Consider the following 18,410-nt stretch of genomic DNA (forward strand, 5'->3'; position numbering starts at 1 on the left):
GCAAAGACGTAATTAAAGCGAAAATATTACTTAAAATACGAGTCCAACATTTTGGCATCCAACCGAAACGCATCTGCCAGAGGATTGGTCGACCGTAGGACGACGGAAGAAGAGGCGTGCACCGTCCAACTATTTAAACCTGTGCGTTGACCTCCGAGTTTCGGAACGATACATTTGTGTGGCGGGGGGTCGACGCAAATGGCGTAAAATCCGATTCGCACGGTCAATCTATTCTTCTACGCCATATTTCCATGGCAACCAGATTTGCACTCGGTTGAACTTTCGTTCCGCGCCACGAAAATCGGTGCACTCCCGACGTCGAAAGGTAGTTAAGTAGGACCGAAAAGGCAGGTAAATAAATATTTTCGACGACCAATCTACGGAGCGAAATTTCGGGGAAATAAGTTATTTTTCGTTCCTTGGTCTGACCAGTCGGCTCACGCGCTTCTTCTATTCATTATTCACCCGCAAGAAATTTTTTCTTCACGCAAATTTCGAGGAAGATTATATTTGGAAGGAAAACCTAGCAATAAATTTACCTTGCCGATACACCGGAGAAAACACAATTGATCTACGATGCTTTCTATTGATTTTACATACAGCAGTTCAAACGATTCTATTTTGGACGTCGACTGTATAGGTAGGTAACGCGACAGTCTACCCGAAAACTTATAAAACGAATGTGTAAAAATCCTTTTCGGAAAATACACTTTGAAATTACCAAACACTTTTATATTTTTCTTTTTAAATTACTAGAATTTCTCAGACGATTTAACGTCCTCCGTTCGTTAATTATTCAATACTTATTTTTAACGTAATTGGTGACGTTTTGTTTTTTGTTATTACGATTTTTGCTTCGAACTCGCGTCTAGACGCGAGAATTTCAATTTTAAAGTAAATTTTAATACTTAAGAATGAAAGAATATTCCTCGAAATGGAAATTTTCTGTACTCTCGGTCACTCTCTGGAATGACCCGATCACAGTCTATTTATTGTATTGAATCGTGTTTCCCAGAACGAGATTCAAATTTGAAACAAATTTCTCCAGAAAGTCTCGTCCTTTATATTCAGTTTTTTTTCGGGATAGGAGGCAGGCCGTAGACCCGTTTATCTGCCCACTAATTCCGACGTAATTCTTTTTTATACGGTACATTAGTAAGTGCAAACTTTCGGCATTCCGTTACAAAATGTAATTACCAACGTATCGATTCGATTAAATATAATTAATAGAATATGAATAAATAAATTGTTAAGTTGCTATTAAAATATTAATTAGCTTAATTAAATTTAGGTATTTTTGTTTATTTGTATTCGCATGATCAGTAGATTTAGTTTTATCTCTTCGCCGCTAATTTGCCTCTTATAAAAGTTTAATTACTCGTGCACTTTCGAATATTTCGTCGGGAATCGAAAATGTTAATATTTCCACCAAGAAAAATATTTTTAAAAGTTTAAATCTGCTCTCAAATAATTAAGATTGAGAATTTCGATACTCGTGCAGGCAGCAACGTCTTAATCTTCGAGAACAGAAATCGATAACGAGTCGTTCGTATCTTATTTCGGTGTAGATTAAAACTTTTAACGATTTTTCTTTTCTTTATTTATTTACTTTTTTATTATCTCCGAATGAAAAATTTAGGAAAGACACGCGATTCGTTGGGACGTATTTAGACGTCGATCCTAAACGCTTTATATCGGGATTTGGACATTTTATCCGTAGTTACCGATTTCTGTGGTACTTTTACACCATTCGTTTCGTATCCGTCTTTTGTTTTTTTCGTTACACTAGTGCAGTCGTGTGCTTATAATGCTAATAATACTAGAAAACGTGGGGCTTAATCGGTGGTGCGTTTAGAAATGCGGCGCTTTCAAACTAATAGTAGTACTTTTATATTAATTATATATTTATAAAATAGAGCCATCGAGTATAAAAGTACTATACTCCCTGGTTCTATTTTATAATTTTCGACAATTATTCCTCGATAATAGTATTTTTACAGGTTTTTAAGTATCGAAAGGGCAAAGGACGTGGCTATCGAACCCCGTCATTAGTACCACTATTCCGTTCGTGCAAAAATATATTCATATCTAAGCACGACTAGACCGACCTATCTTATTTTGCCCCTACTAAAGCTTTTAATCCGCACTAATCCTTTGGCCAATTGTTTCTAGGTAAAATTATTATTTTTTGTTGTTTTATTGTTATTATTATTTAAAATTTTTGGCCTCCCAAACTCTCGCCTCCCTAAGCCCGGGTTCAGCCGGTCTATCGAGAAATCTTCCACCCGGCTTAACGACAGTAATACGTTTGTGAAAATCGATCTTAATTGTTTATAGTGTTTATTATTAATTCGAACGTGGAGTCGCCAACCGGAAAGCCTTCCCGTGGGCAATTTCCTTCTAAAATTCAAAAGATTGGTTTTCTTACTTGTACTCGGATCGATTAATATTTTACGAATTTATGAATTTACGACGTTGGGTTGTACACGAAATAAATTTCGATCATTTACAGTTTAGATATGATTACGACAAAAAAAACAACAAAAAAAACAAAGTTAACTTATCGCCTAAACTCCGCGTAGTAAGATGTTGCCAGTTATGATGGCGAGTTAAATAATTAACGAGACATTGCACAAATAAAAGGACGAATATTTTTGAATATCAATATTTAATAAATGTGACGTATCGAGTAAAATAACAATAGACGAGGCGTTACGTAGCAGTATATTACGTCTATGACGATTTACAACGCCAACGCGTAACGAACCAATCGAATAACAGTGAAAATTGTAAACGAAGGACTCGAAAATAAAGGCAACTTTATAAGAATTCCGAATTTGGCGTAAGTCTCTCTTCCGGAGACCTTATAAGTTTTTATTTATTTATTTATTTATTTGTAACACGAACCAGATCGACGTGGCGAGTTAAATAAGCGGAGCGAAGAAACGGAACTACCCCTGGGTGGAGAAGATGGGAATGACAATAATTTCGTACTTTATTAATTAAAGCACAAAATCGTAAATGTAAGAATTGTAAAGGAGACGTAAATTTTTAACTAAGGACGATAATTTATCCCGCAGCTTTTCGAACAATTTTTTGTTTCGGACGCTAATGATCATTTTGTATATCGTTATTTTACACGCCATTCAAATATTTCTTATCATTGACTTCTATTTCCGTCACAATACGTAATAAATAAACTTCAAACAATTTCATTCCAAATTTCCGTCAGAGGTTCTCTGTAAAGAATCGATTATTAAACGTTTATCAAAGAGACCTCGTTTGTTATTGCTTAGCAATTATTTCGTCTTACTCGAATAGCTTAATTCAGATCTACTGAGTTAAACGAATCTTACACAAATCTCTATCGAACAATTCGTATTAAAATATTTTCGTATAAAGATAGAAAAAGGACGAAAACGGAGAAAGTAACGACCGGGATCCGGAGGCTCTCTTAAATAACACACCAAAGGCGTTTTAAAAGAGCCCATCGAATCTACGCCACACTTAAAAATAAGCTGGTATATTACGGGGAATTTTACCGCGAAACACACGAAAACCCAATTGTCACCTCCGTTCCATTGCGGCGATGTTTGAATTTGTCGCCAATGCGCTTCCAAGAAATTCGTAATTCCGGGATTCGGATAAACTTACGGGATTAAAAAAGTCGTTGACCTTAGCGGGAATTGGGATATCGGCCTCACTTTTGGTCGAAGATAAACGTACTACCAGGAATTCAATCCAGCACAAAAGCGCCATTGTGGTAAAACTGCCGCATTCGTTCCGATTTATATGACGTTTAATTCTCGTCTGGCCACGAAATATTTTTAAAAGTTTTCCTCGAGTTCTTTATAATTTAATTTTACAGTATGTAGAACGGATACGTACGGTACGTGGGATGGACCGTACAGTATTGTAGACCTTGTAAAATCACCCAACTTCCGGACCGGATCCTCGGAATTCTTGCGCAAATGGTAGGCCTACTCCAAAGAGATTATTGTTCGTCGCATCGGTGGGATTTCGAGTGTATAATCGTACGTAAACGTTAAATTCATCGAATGAAAGAGAGAGGAAAACAAGTGCAAAGGCGTTTTTATTTTTCTGGATTGGTCGGAATTTGGATTCCGAAAACCGGCATTTTTTGCCTGTAAATTTTTGGCACGAGTTTAAGATAGCGTTTTCATTTTTTTACAAAAGTAATATTTAATTTATTATTGTTTGCTTCGTATCTAGTAGAATCCATTATCGTCTGTGGTAATTGGCTATTCTATCCAATATTTTTACTAGATTGTCACAGCTGATAGAGACGGAAGGCAACTTTCACTCCTTATAATATCCCGAATATCGATTTCGATAAAGGATATTATAAGGAGTGAAAGTTGCCTTCCGTCTCTAAACCGTTGTGACAAATCTAGTAAAAATATTGGATAGAATAATCAATCACCACAAACGAAAACGTAATTTCTCCATTCGTCGCTAATTTCTAACAGATTAGCTTTATTGGTCTTTTAATCGAAACCCCCGAAGATAGAAAGGCAAAAATGGATTAAAATTGATAGACGTTTGTCAAATTAGCAGAAAAATATGCTTTTGTGAAATTTTTAAGAATTTTATAGTGTTTACATCTACAAATAAAGTACAATATATGACAAACACAATATACACGATAAATTTATATATATATAAATTTATCGTTATATAAAGATAAGTTATTATGCTATAACAGCGACGAAATGTCGGGGCGAAGGATACGTCGTAAAGTTAAAACAATAATAAAACTAATTTTATTCGGTCGAAAATCTGTAACAAAACGCACGAATTCTTTTGGATAAGACGGCAATAATTATTAAAAAGATTACTTTTACGTAGTCTTTCGTCGCCTTAATTACACGCTCGGACGCCATTGCACCTATCGATTTTATTACCGGAAACAACGATTTTCCGCGGATTCTTAAAAATAATTTTCTAATTAAATTTCGTAACAATTTCCAATCCTTTAAACAGGACAGGGCCAAATTCTCCAATTTGTTACGGCATTGGTGGGCGTGACCGGTGGACGGGGCCAGAGGACCGCGAATTCCGTTAAACTTAATTACCGCTTTTATAATATTACCAAAATTGGGTCCAATTTTATCGTCGACGAATTGTAAAATAAGTCTGCTTGGTACGATTAGTTAAGTCGTTATTTTTTATAATACGATAAAACAATTTCAAGTTGTAATATCGGCGTATGTTTTTATTTACAATTAATAAAATATACTGTACAAATTCCCTTTCCATAACAGTTTCGGCGACGAATTTCGGAAGCAGGGATACAGAGAAATTATAAGAGGCGTGGAAACAGAGCCGAAATATCCACTTTTATTCTGCCAGAGTTCACAGATTTAAAAAAGACTACAGTATTTTCCTATTTAATTTCGTATTGGAAATAAGTGACGAGTCAATCGACCGGATGTTTTCCACGTTATTTACACTTATGTCGACGCTTCCGCGCGGAATAAACGTCGTCGATCCCGGTTTCGGTTCCCGTCCGATTTTTTTTAAAGACCTGATATAAAGATATGTTTGTCGTCCTCCAGCGCACGATTCCTCCGGAGAACGAAACGTAACTTTTCGCAAATGCAAACGCATAAATCTATTTTATTTACGTATAATCGACTAAAACAAATTAAAACGCCTGGTAAAATAAACGGCAGGTAATAAGGTTAAAAGCGCGAACCTTGGTAAAAAATCTGCAACCCATTGCCTAAGTTTCCCCGGCTATTACGAGATTTTATTTAAAAAATAGCTAATATATTATTAATCATAATAAATAAAATTGTGATTGGCACCACCCGTAACTAGATTTTGTTATAAAAATTTTCTATATTTTTAATTATTATTATTATTATTCATCACTAAACATCTTTGTCTGTCTTGTTATTTGCTTATTATAAAATGGCAAAATGCTTAGTATTGAGGGCTGAAATGAGTTTCATAAAAAAAAAAACTGTAAATGCTAACAACGAGTAAAATCATACAGACAACTAGGTTTCCGTTGAAGTTTTCAACACGAAAGGTGAACGTTGGACGTTCAGTGCCACCTTCCTGTAAGCTAGAAGTTTGACAATGGCATTTGGAACGTCGAGCGTGATTTCACTTACGTTTCAAATTGTCAAACTTCTTGGCTTACAGGAAAGCGGCACCGAACGTCCGACGTACAGTACACGTTTTCGCGTTTAAAACTTCGGCAGCAACCTGGCTGACTATTCTATGGAATTTTTTCCATTTTCACCATCTTTTCTGGTTCGAGAGATATCAAAAGGCGAAGATTTGCAAAAGACTCGGAGGTTCAAATTTGACACGATTCCGGTACTTTCTGTCATACCTATACGTAACAGCCGAGAAAGTAAAATGCGGAGAAACCCGAATGTTCCCGACAAAGTTTAGCGGAGTGGTCTACTCGGCCACAGTTGCCAAATGCTCGGGTTTCTTTTCTTTTGGCCGGAATACCCGCGGACCATACCCAGTGGCAAAATACATCGAAAGGCTAAGCGTTCTGTCTCCGTCCGACGTCGGTAATTAAAAACTTACCGCCATATCGACGCAGAAGAAAGGAACGTTACCCAGGACGGACAAAGGTAAAGAGTAACCGGCCATTCGATCACACTAAGGTACCGTACAGTACGTTAGCCTCGACTTCTGGTTCGGTGGCCGTCGTTGGTATATTTCGAACGGGTAAACAAACATCGGTTACAAAAGAAGCAGAAACCATACGGCCAAGGCTCTACCTTTTACTAGAAAACAGTTTCCTATTCATTTTCGGTAGAACCAATTCGTGGTACGAATGTCACCCACAGCCTATTCCGGTGTTTCCTCCTTTCGCGGCCGTTTTCGATATCTTAAAAGCTACCGAGTTTCCACACCGTTTCCGGTAGAACCTGTCGTGGCTATAATTTGGCTATGGAAGGGCGGCGGATACATCTCTACCAAGAGGGCTTCTTGGTACCATTGGAGCACTAGGTAGTGCTGTGCGATGCCTATAATTTTAACATCGATGATAAATTTCGATGTCGAATTTCACATCGACGTTTGGTCGATGCCCAATGAAACATCGATGTTCAATCAAGATAAACTCAAACAATTTTTTTAAAAAAAAAACTTAGTTTTATTTTCAATTTGTATAGTTCAATCACATTTCCAATGCATACAGTTCTTCAATTGATAATGAATTTAAAACTGGAAGTTTCAGTACATTCTTTGGCTTTAAAGAACTCCGCTTTTTGTTGATAGTATTTTCAGCTTTTGAAAATAATCTTTCTGTTAGAACTGAAGTGGCAAGTTCACATAAAATATTTCATGGATTTCCACACATTCAAAGCATTACTATTGTGAGGCACAATGGCATCTAAAAATGTTTTAAAATTTGAATTTAAAGTTGCATTTGTGTTAACATTTTCTATCTTAATATCAATTTTTCTGGATGACCAAAGGTCATCATCTTCAAGTTGATTTTCTGCATTATTGTGAAAACTTATTTGAGCCTCAGCAGGGGGAAATTTACAAAGTTCTGCATTTACATATTTAATTGCATTTGCACAACATGCTGGACTTTTAAAATCTATCTTTTTAAAAAACCTTGGGTCTAGTAACGCATAAAAACAGGTTTGACTGTACTAACTTCGTCTCAGTGGATTTAAAACGGAAATCAAGATTACTAAAACATTTTTCCAGTAACTTCTTTCCCACATTTCTTTCTGTAGAAATCTTGCAAAGTGCATTAAACATTAACCCTAAATATTGGATAATTTTACTGATCGTAGTGTGTTTCTGCTGAAATCTCATTAATTACTTTATAAAAAGGTTTTAGTACTTTAAGCGTATCATTCAAAGCACTTAATTCTCTACCACAGAGCATGTCAGGTGCCCTCGGGAACTTTTGCAATGTTAGTGTAATAAAATTTTCTAGTAGTACAAATCTCTCAATCATCAAGCAATGCGAATTCCACAGAGTCTCAACGTTCTGAATTAATTTTAATGTCACAGAACATTTTTCGTTCTGCTATGAGTTTGTTCTTAGTTGTTCCTTTACAAGCTCCTGTGTTGCATTTTTAATTTGACTAAAGAATGTGATTATTGACTTTACTTTGTCTAGTATTGGCAAGGAAAAGCAAGAAACATGCTTTTCCTTACCAACAAACAGCTCAATAGTTAACATTTGCAGCATTATCTGAAACACAAGCTCCAATATTAGATTTGTCTATTGCCCAAATAACAATCAACTCGTTTAGCACAGAGCACAAGTATTCAGCTGTGTGTGACTGAGTTAAATAAGTCATTCCTAGCACGTATGATGTTGTTTGAAATCCTTGATGAAGTGTACAGTTGTGCCCATGTAACTTCGGTGGTTCAGGGTGCCTGTCCACATCATCACAAGTCAAGTGCATTAAATTTTACTATTGGCAAATTCAATTCCGCATAGTATTTCACTGCAGCTTCATAATAACTAATGTGCTTTGTAATCGTTTGTCCGATGTGGAACTTGATATCTTGGTGCTACTGTATGCCAAGAACTTCTTAAACTCTTCTCCCGCTCACAATATCTACAAGAACGATTATCCATTACTAACCATAAAGTTAGTGCCTTCGTGACTGCTTCGGCCTTACGTCCATCCTAAAAGGCAAAGGCATATAGATATATTTTGATTATAAATTATCTACAAATTATGAACAGTTGGTCACGGAGTTGATAAATTCACTCATTAAATGTAATATAATTACACTTACCAGCAGTAAAATCAGGCGATCGGTTGAAGCATTCGTTGATTGTGGACTGTTAGACAGTGTTTCCCAAACTTTTTAGGCCACGCCCCACTTTAACATTTCTAAAATCATCATGTCCCCCCATATAATAATTTTAGTTAAAAATTTATTTTTGTTCTTTTTAGTAATATGAATGATAATTTTGAAAGCGATTTCTTACAACTGTTGTCAAAACAAAGAAACGAACTTTTAATAAATAAAAATAAGATATTTTTAAAACTTAATTTAATGTGATTTGTGGACTTGATGCTTTTTACACAGCGATTTTATATCTGGCTCAAGCTTAGTTAGCGTAAGTCTCAAATCTCCACGTTGTGTTATATCCAGACGATTTCTTTTTTTAGTCAACAAATCACTCACAGCACTAAAGCCACATTCAGCTAGATATGAAGATGGAAACGGTAATAAGAGTTTTCTTGCACATTTTGTGGTATTGGGGTATTTTGCTTCTGTTTCATCGCAAAGCCATGCCATCGCACCTTTAATATTAAATAGAGTTATTACAGATTCGTCACTTTGCAACTCCGCGAGTTCTTCTTGATATTGCAGATTGGATATATCAGCTAAATCCACCAAAACTGGTTGCACCATCCATGTCGGAAAATTCATTTCTTTTAAATCAGCAAATCTCTCTTTAAAATCCGTAATTAAAATTTTTAAATGATTAACAATTTCAAGTATTGCAGAGTCAGAAACATTACACTTGTTGAGCCAATGAAACTGTTCAAAATTTCTGTTACTTAAGTGTTTCTGACTTAATTCTAGATTCTTAACAAAACCAAATATTTTTGCTTTGGCATCGACCAGTGTTTTGCTTGGTCCTTGTAGTTGCTTGTTCAATATATTTAGCTTCTCAAAAATATCGGCTAAGTAACTTACATATGCTTTGCCATTTGTTGTCAATAAGAACTTCATTTCAGGCTTATCAATTAAAAACTTTTTAAGCGAATCAAACAACTCAATAAATCGTTTCAAACAATTCCCTTTTGATAGCCACCTTACTTCAGTGTGTAGTAACAATCGTACATGGTCTTCATTTTGCTCCTCACAAAATAGCTTAAATAAGCGCTCGGTTTTAGCGCTGGCTTTTATCGAGTTAATGCATTTGATAACTGCATTTAGTGTTTCATGGAGGATAGGAGACATGTTTTTAGCCACCAAGTTTTCTTTATGAATAACGCAGTGAATAAGGGTCATTTCTGGATTATCAGCTTTCATCAATTGTAAACAACCATTTTTCTTGCCCATCATATTGGGGGCACCATCTGCAGCACACGAAATAACATTCTTCATGGGGATCTCATTGTCATCCAAGTAGCATTTGAATATGTTGTAAATGTCTCTCGATTTGGTAGTGCTTTCTAATTGTTTACAAAATAGCATTTCTTCTGCAAACTGTCCACGTTCAATATATCTAACATAAGTGATAAGAACGGCCTCACTGTCTCTTAGAGTTGACTCGTCCATCTGCACAGAAAAATTTCTGGTTTTTAGTTTCAAAACAAGTTGTTTTTCAATGTCATCGCCCATCTCGTCGATCCTTCGGCTGACAGTATTGTTACTAAGAGGCATTGCTACTACATCCTCGTCATCTTTTTCTAAAACGGTTTTCATAAAAGCAGAAATAGAGGGCTTTATTAGATTCTCCACTATTGTGTGGCTCTTCCCTGATTTAGCAATTAACAAAGAGATTTGGTAACTAGCCTCTTGGATACGACTATTTGTTACATTTCTAGACGTGAATATTGAAGTAATTGTCGTCCTTTTCTCGAACTTTTCCTTCAATGTTTTGAAGAAACTTAAATCTGAATTAATACAGTCCTTGTGTTTGGCCTTCAAATGTGCTTCAAGCCGACCCAATTTCATAGATTCGTTTGTCAAACATTGCTGGCATATTAAGCAAAACGGCATCCTCTCATCATTAACTGCTGGTATGAATCCATATTTCAGATATTCCTCTGAATATTGACGAACTTTCTTTTTTGTTGTTCCACTCATTTTTTATGGGCTAAAAAAAATAAAATTTTGTAAAAATAATTCAATGTGACAGAGTAAACGTAAATTAAGAAAAAATTGTTTTTGTGTAGATATACATTTTGCCGCAAGTAATACTAGGGATAAACGCAAGCCCTGAAGATTCCAGAAGATTAGATTGCGGGAATTAAATTCTTATGGACTCCTTTATCAAAGACACTCCTATTAGAGATATTCAAACTAACAAAAATAGCACAATTTATTAGTTTATAAATATTATCAATAGTTTTAAACTTTAAAAACTTATATAAAAAGTTAAATGTTTAAAAAATAAACAAAAATTATTCAATACGTAAAAATTATATTTATACAACATGTATCAATAAATTCATTTAATCATATAAATGACAGACAATTAAAAATATTACGACATATAGGTGTTAAAAATATAAGAGTTAAATTCTTAGAAAAATTTTGCAAAAACGTTGTTACTTAGCGACTTTAAAAGATACAAGATTTCTGCGACAAGAGATACAGCAAAGGGAAAAGCTGAAAAGTTACAGTAGTGAACCGAAAATCGGAATCAATTGGGGACTGGGGTTGTTCAGATTAGGGATTTGTTCCGATTACGGTTTATGTACGAAAAAATATATTAACCTGTCGATGTTTAAATTTTTCTCCGTTGCGTGTCGCTTCGTGTTGAATTTTCGTCGATTTTAAGCCTAACGAAAATTTTTATAATAATAATCGAGGCTATCGTATCGTTAAAAATTATTTCTGCATTTTGTACAAACAAAATAAATATATTGAAGAATATAAAAACATGAAAATTATACTTTAGAAGTAAATTTAGTATCAAAAACGTTCGATTCAGCACGACACAGTCCGACTGAAAATCGTGCCGATTACCGGCGATTCCGATTACCGGGGTTCCGATTTACGAGTCTCTACTGTACTTGCGGACTCTAATAACAGTTTCGGTTTTGATACCATCTTAAAAATTATTATAAATAATTAAAGTCCTCTATTTAAAAAATTGCTTTTTCATATTATTTGTCACAACTAAAGCGTTGCGTTAAAAAAGCCTCATATGCGAAGGGGAGTATTATGTTGTCAATATTCTCAATGCCCCCTCCAATTCTCAGAAATTGCGCCCCTGTGGGGCGTAACGCCCCACTTTGGGAAACACTGTGTGTAGACGATGACGTTAACGAACATGCGCTGCTAGGCCTAATTAGGCCATTCTGATAGTTGTCAACTTCAGCCTGGTCTTCCAGTTCGTCTATTTCCTTGCGACTTCTTTCATGTCGGAGTAGATTCCATGGCGATTCAAATGCTGCATGAAATTCATGGTGTTGCCAGTAACTTTAAGCCATTTAAGACAAACCGAACACTGAGTCTTGTCACCTTTCTTGTTTTTCTTAAAATATTTTCAAACCTCGGAAGAACGCTTCGCACATGCACCCGAAGTAGCCATGATACTGAATACTAACCGCACGTCGCACGAGGTGGAACAAAGAATGAACTGCATGCATCGATGAATCAAAATTTAGATATTGCTAACCAAGGGCGTCGCCAAGGGGGGAAGGAGGGAGCAGCCGCCCTCCCCTAGAAATTCGAAAAAATTATTTAAATGCTAAGTTTTAATTAAAATAATCTTGGGCTTCTTGTAAGTTAAAAAAATGTTTTAATTAAGATATTTCTTTTCCGGTATATAATAAATGATTAAAACTTTATAAATCGTTTTTATTTTACCTACATACAATTCATATCCTCTATCAATTTACATCATCTTGCCCCCGGCCCATTGGCTGGCGACGCTCTTGTTGCTAACGTCGATTCAGGATCGATGTTTCAAAAACATCGGAAGGTCGATCTTCGACAAACAAAAACATCGATGCATTGCACAGTACTAGCACGAGGTGTGCTTACCTTCCATGTAGAGTTTGTGAGATCTTTGTAGTTAACAATAAAAATGTTATGTTGTTAAAGGCTTAGATTAATTGTGAATACAGATATCCTAGCATGCGAGAATAACGCGACAAAGGGTTATGGGCCGAGGAAGAAAATTCCAACATTGATGCAACCGGATTGAACGATCAACCACGGTAAGCTTAAATTTGGTCTTAGAAACCGAACCGTTATAACGAATAGAATGGACGAAATAAGACATGGACAGCTACCAAAGTTTACGGGTAGCACTTTTACAAGCTGGGAGTACCGTATGATGGCCATCCTAGAAAGTAGAGATCTGTTAATAGACGACCCACCTACGGATCCCGCCGAAGAGGCGAAATGGAAACAAACGGACTCTCAGGCCAAAGGCATTTTAACATGCGCGATGGACGACAAACAAGTGACACTTATCTTAACGTGTAAAAACGACAAAACAATTTGGACACACTTAAGAGAAAGTCATGAAAGGGACCTAAGGAGATAAGCGATAGAGGCCAGAAACAATGTGGCGATATTATCTATTAAGAGGAAGAAACTTCTGGGGCTATTTCCAATTTCTTTTAATTTCCGAATGTCCCGGCGTACCGACGCAAGAGTAAGTTGTTCGTTACCGGGGAGGGAGAAAGCTAAAACGCTGGGACCGGGCCGTTACTGGCGCGCTCCTCTTTCTCTTCCTCTTCGATTTTTGGATGGGAAGGCCGGAGGTGGAGGAGGAAAGCGTCCCCAGGGACCCTCCTCCCCTTCTGTTGCCGCCGGCGGGCGAATCCGCCGGAAGTATAGAGATCCGGACGGCGCGTCGCCACCGCATATCCGGCAGAAAGGGCGAGTCTCGTACGGGCCGGGGACCGGAAAGATACGTACTAGCGATTCTCCGAAATAGGACCAAAGCCGTCGCTTCCCCGAGAGCGGGAACGTCGGATCCGCGCCATTCCGGGCGGTCGAAGAAAAGGAAAGTGGTTTCCTCACTGAAATTCCCTAGAAAAACCCATCTTTTCCGCTTAAAAACCTGGCTTTGGTTACCTTAATTGTCTATTATAAACACCACCCGATTACGAAACGAACCAGACTATCCGCACCAACGTCTACCGAAACCGTCATCGCTCCGCTCGCCACTCCTTCCGCCCCACCAGCTGAGAAAGGGACAAGCGGGCCCCGGACTAAATCCCCTTTTCCTCTCCGTTTCGGAGGCATCTCCGGAAGCCCGGCGGTTTTCCACTTTCGGAGGACGCCATCTCCGGAGGAGAAGGCGCGGCGGACGGAGGAGCGCGGGACCGTTCCACCCCCGGGTCGGAGAGGTGGAACGGTCTCCGAAAAGTTTCCCGACCAAAAAGACGACGCACCTGCCGAGTCGTTAAGTCGGCAGCTGTTCCACCGGCGCATCCCCTCGGTGCCTCTTCTTTCCCGGCGCGTGCGGGCCAGACCCGGCGGGTGCCGCGCACTACGAAAACGCCCCCGGACGTCTTCCCCCGCCCAGGATGGACTGGAAGCGGGTTTATTTAATTTTTAATAAAGCCACCGCCACACGCGGGTTAAAGACCGCCTATTCTCGTCGGTCTTGCGCGCGACGGTCGACGGGGCGTTTTCCCACCCCGCGACGAAAGACGAACGGACGTCGCTTGGCTTTCGGTGGCAAATGACCCGCGGTCCTTTTGGAGAACGGAGATGGAAGGACACCGTCCGCCCGGCCTTATTTCTGCCACCCGCGCTTCCTCCTTCGGAAGCCAGTTTTTAAGCTTGTGTTAACGTTGTGGGAATATAACCGAGCGCATGATATTGTACGGTGGTCCAGGCCTTACACCAGGCGACGGCTCCCGTCTTCTATTTTCGGTCTTCCTCCCGCATTCCCCTTTCGACAACCGTTCCCAGTACAACGGCACTCAACCTAAGTGTGCCCGAGCCATCGCCCGACTTCTTACCTGGGTCCTGTCCCGTATAGAGAACGGACTGGAGAAAGACGACAGAAATTGGCGCCGTCTGTGTCAATTTTCCGCTTCCGGAACGGGGACTGGCAAATCTTTTCTAGTCGTAAGTCCAGCGCGGGTGGTGGGAATCGGTAGAGGAACCGCGCCGCCGGCTCTACCTTTCGCCTCCCCGGCGGTCAAAGATCGACCGTCGAAAGACGTTGGCCGAAAACGAAACTTTTCCCGGCGGCCCGCCGGGCGGATTTCGGACGCTCCCCACTCCAGGAGAAAGAATCCGGTCTTTGTCTTTAAGTCCCCGGACCGGAAGAGCTCTGTCCTGTCGGGCTCCTCGTTGGTCGTCGGATGAGGATTCCCTCCGTTCCCGCCAATGGAGGCCACTTCTCACAGAGCCGGTTCCGCCTCCCTCCCCGACGGAAACCCACTTTCCGGGCACCTTTCCGGGACGGTCCGTGGCCATCCGCCACCGGCCGGTTCGAAAAGACAAAGATATAAACTCATCTGCCGTCTTCTCGACTTACGTGTCACTGGCGCCTCGGTTCTCGTTTACCGACGTGAAGTCTCGCGTCAGAAACGGCTTCGTTCTGCGGTCGGCCCGCCCGCGCCGGAGAGCAGAATAGTTACTGAGCGAAAGAGGGAACGGCTCTTATTCCTCGGTCGGTATAAAGTCCCGTTTTCGCCGGCGGAGAGAAAAAAGTAATTTTACGGAGCCAACCTAGCGTCCGCCAAAAGAGATTTCGGGTTCCGCCGGCCCGCTCTGGATACAGAAATTATTCTTCGTTTATTCGTCCGTCGGCGGAAGTGGCCGTTGGGCGCCTGGCGCAAGTGGGAGCGCTCTCCAAAAAAAGCTATACACATATATATATCTTATGAAACCAACACACCTTATTACTGAGAAAGTTCATTTATTCTGCTAAACGAACGTTTTCAACCCATTTTATGGGTCATCATCAGGTTATAGACGTTCGAATCTACAGCGTTCATAAATTTAAATTACATTAGAACTTAAGTAATACAATGAGACTGAATTACGAAAACCAAACATGACGAAAAAGGGTAATAAAAAACAACAGGCTCAATAAAAATCTTGGAATACTATAGGTTTATACATTGTGTGGATGTTTATTTAACGTATTTTGTATTTTATTTTAGCTTATTTTTATTTATTCTATTTTATTTTTCGTTATGTTTGGTTTACGTAATTCAGTTTCATTGTATTAACTTAAGTTCTAATATACCGTATATCTCGGCGGATAAGACGACGTTCAGATAAGACGAGGTATAAATTTTCGTCGAAGTTTTATAGTTTTAGCATATATCTGTCCTATAAGACGACCCCCAAACTATCAACGGCCTATGAATTTAGTTTAGATCAGCAATCATTATCTGAATAATAATACTGTATTGAGTATATGGAATTATGTCCTATTTGTAATTTTTCGAATGAACAAATTTTATTTTCTTGCATCTGGCGATTTTTGCAAACATTAGCACTAATTCGGGCATTCGGGTAATGACCTTGAGTATTCACAAAAATATTGTATGGGCTATTCTATTTTGTGTACAGTACATACCAAGAAAAAAAGATTGTGAAGAAAAAAAAGATTGCCCCGGTTGTGCATATGCGGTACTGGGTTTGTGTACTTATCTCTGTACATAATAAAGAAAAAAAAGATTGTGCACATACCCTACTCTCTTCTAGTAAATAATTATGGTTTGTCTGTCTTTTTATAATGGTTTTAATTTATATAAATTTCAATCTAATTTTTTTGTATCTGTCCTATAAGACGACCCCGGATTTTCGGGACCATTTTTAATAGTTCAACTATCGTCTTATCCGCCGAGATATACGGTAATTTAAATTTGAATTTGTTGTTCTAAACGCTGTAGATTCGAACGTCATTAACCTGATGTGGCCCATAGAATGGGTTGAAAACGTTTGTTTAGCAGAATAAATAAACTTTCTCAGTAATAAGGTGTGTTGATTTTATAATGTTAAAGAATCTGAGTGGGAATAAGAGAATATATATATCTTTTTTTCAAGGACGACGTCAGCCAATGGACCGGGGGTGGCAAGATGATATAAATTGATAGAGGATATGAATTGTATGTAGGTAAAATAAAAACGATTCATAAAGTTTTAATCATTTACTATGTACCGGAAAAGAAATATCTTAATCAAAACATTTTTTTTAACTTACAAGAAGCCTAAGAAGATTATTTTAATTAAAACTTAGCATTTAAATAATTTTTTCGAATTTCTAGGGGAGGGCAGCTGCCCCCCGGCGACGCCCTTACTTTCTTTATCATCGCCTTTGCCCATGTTTATATGGGGTCGGCGTTTCCTTCTCTAATACGTTTCTTCTATTTCTCCCTATGAAGGGCATTTTCTTTCTTAAGCCCCCTCTGGTTCAAGTTTTCTTCCACCTTAACTTTCCAACGCATCTTTGGTCTTCCTCTTTTCTTTTTTCCTTTTATTACCGGTTTTTTGATCTTCTTTCTAACATAATTATCGTTCTACGTGGCCAAACCACCGCAACCTACATTTTCTGCATCTTTTTGCTCAAGAGGCCCACCTTAACAGAATCTCTAATAAAATCATTCCTTATTCTATCCTTCCTTAACACTCCACACATCCATCTCAACATTCTCATCTCCGCCACCTCCATATTTTTTTCCTGGGCTCTTGTTATTGTCCGCTCCATTGCAGGTCTAACAACTGGTTTATACAATTTTCCTTTCAGATTGCAACTAACTTTCTTGTCGAATAACACACCGCTCAGCTTCTTCCAATTCATCCATTCACATTAAAGTCTATGCTGCACCTCCGATTTCAATTTTCCTCCCACTTCGACAAATGTCCCAAGATATTTAAAACTCGGAACCAAAGAAAGTGGCACATTTTGGATTTTAATATTCCACTCGTCTCTACCATTCAGAGTCATATAAGCTGTTTTAGTTCTGCTAATCTACATGTCCCGTTCTTCCAAAACTTTCCTCCAATCTTTCAGTTTCTTCTCAGCCTTAGTTTGGGAAAGTTCACACAGCGCAATATCTTCGGCAAACAGCATATTCCACGGAGCTTCACACGTCACGTCACACACCGACACGTCCATTATCGAGTCAAACAAATAAGGGCTAAGGGCCGATGTAAACCAACGTTAACGAAGAACCCTTCGTAGTGCTCGTAACTACTCTTAACTTGGCTCTCTGCTCCCTCGTCCATTTCCTTGACGAGCCTAACATATTTTTCTGGAACATTCTTTCCCCTCAAACATCTCCATACCTCTTGCCTTGGTACCCTATCATACGCCTTTTCTAGATCTATGAGCACCATGTGCAAATCTTCCTGCATTTCTCTGTGCCTTTCCATCAGCTGTTTTAGAGAGAAGATAACATCAGTGGTACTCCTTCCCGGCAAAAAGCCAAACTGTTCCTCTCCAATCTCAGATTCCTGCCTAATCCTTCTTTCTGCAATTTTCTCCAAATTTTCATAGTATGGGACAATAACTTTATACCTCTGTAGTTTCTGAATTCTGTACATCCCCTTTATCTTTAAAGATCGGCACTAGAATGCTCTTCCTCCATTCATCTGGGATCTTCTCCTGCTGCCAGAGTTTCTTCATAAGGTCCCAGAGGATATCAATTCCTTCCTTATCCAGACCTCTCCAATCCTCAATCGGAAACCTATCAGTACCTACTGCTTTCCCCATCTTCATTTTTCTAAGCACACTTTCCACTTTTTTTCTGCAAATTTCT

The 18,410-nt window shown here is 38.6% G+C and overlaps 2 protein-coding genes across 2 annotated transcripts; both read right to left on the reverse strand.

Annotated features, from left to right (window-relative positions):
• Positions 1–9,027: 9,027 nt before the first annotated feature.
• LOC136975685 (SCAN domain-containing protein 3-like) lies at positions 9,028–10,800 on the reverse strand. Its single transcript, XM_067270787.1, has one exon. The coding sequence runs from the start codon at positions 10,798–10,800 to the stop codon at positions 9,028–9,030; it is 1,773 nt and encodes a 590-aa protein (XP_067126888.1).
• A 6,966-nt stretch (positions 10,801–17,766) lies between these two features.
• Positions 17,767–18,195, reverse strand: LOC136975686 (uncharacterized). The gene has a single exon (XM_067270788.1). The coding sequence runs from the start codon at positions 18,193–18,195 to the stop codon at positions 17,767–17,769; it is 429 nt and encodes a 142-aa protein (XP_067126889.1).
• Between the last annotated feature and the right edge of the window lie 215 nt (positions 18,196–18,410).

This window comes from Centruroides vittatus, unplaced genomic scaffold (assembly GCF_030686945.1).
Source record: "Centruroides vittatus isolate TY-2023 unplaced genomic scaffold, ASM3068694v2 contig_377, whole genome shotgun sequence".
Classification (NCBI taxonomy): domain Eukaryota; kingdom Metazoa; phylum Arthropoda; class Arachnida; order Scorpiones; family Buthidae; genus Centruroides; species Centruroides vittatus.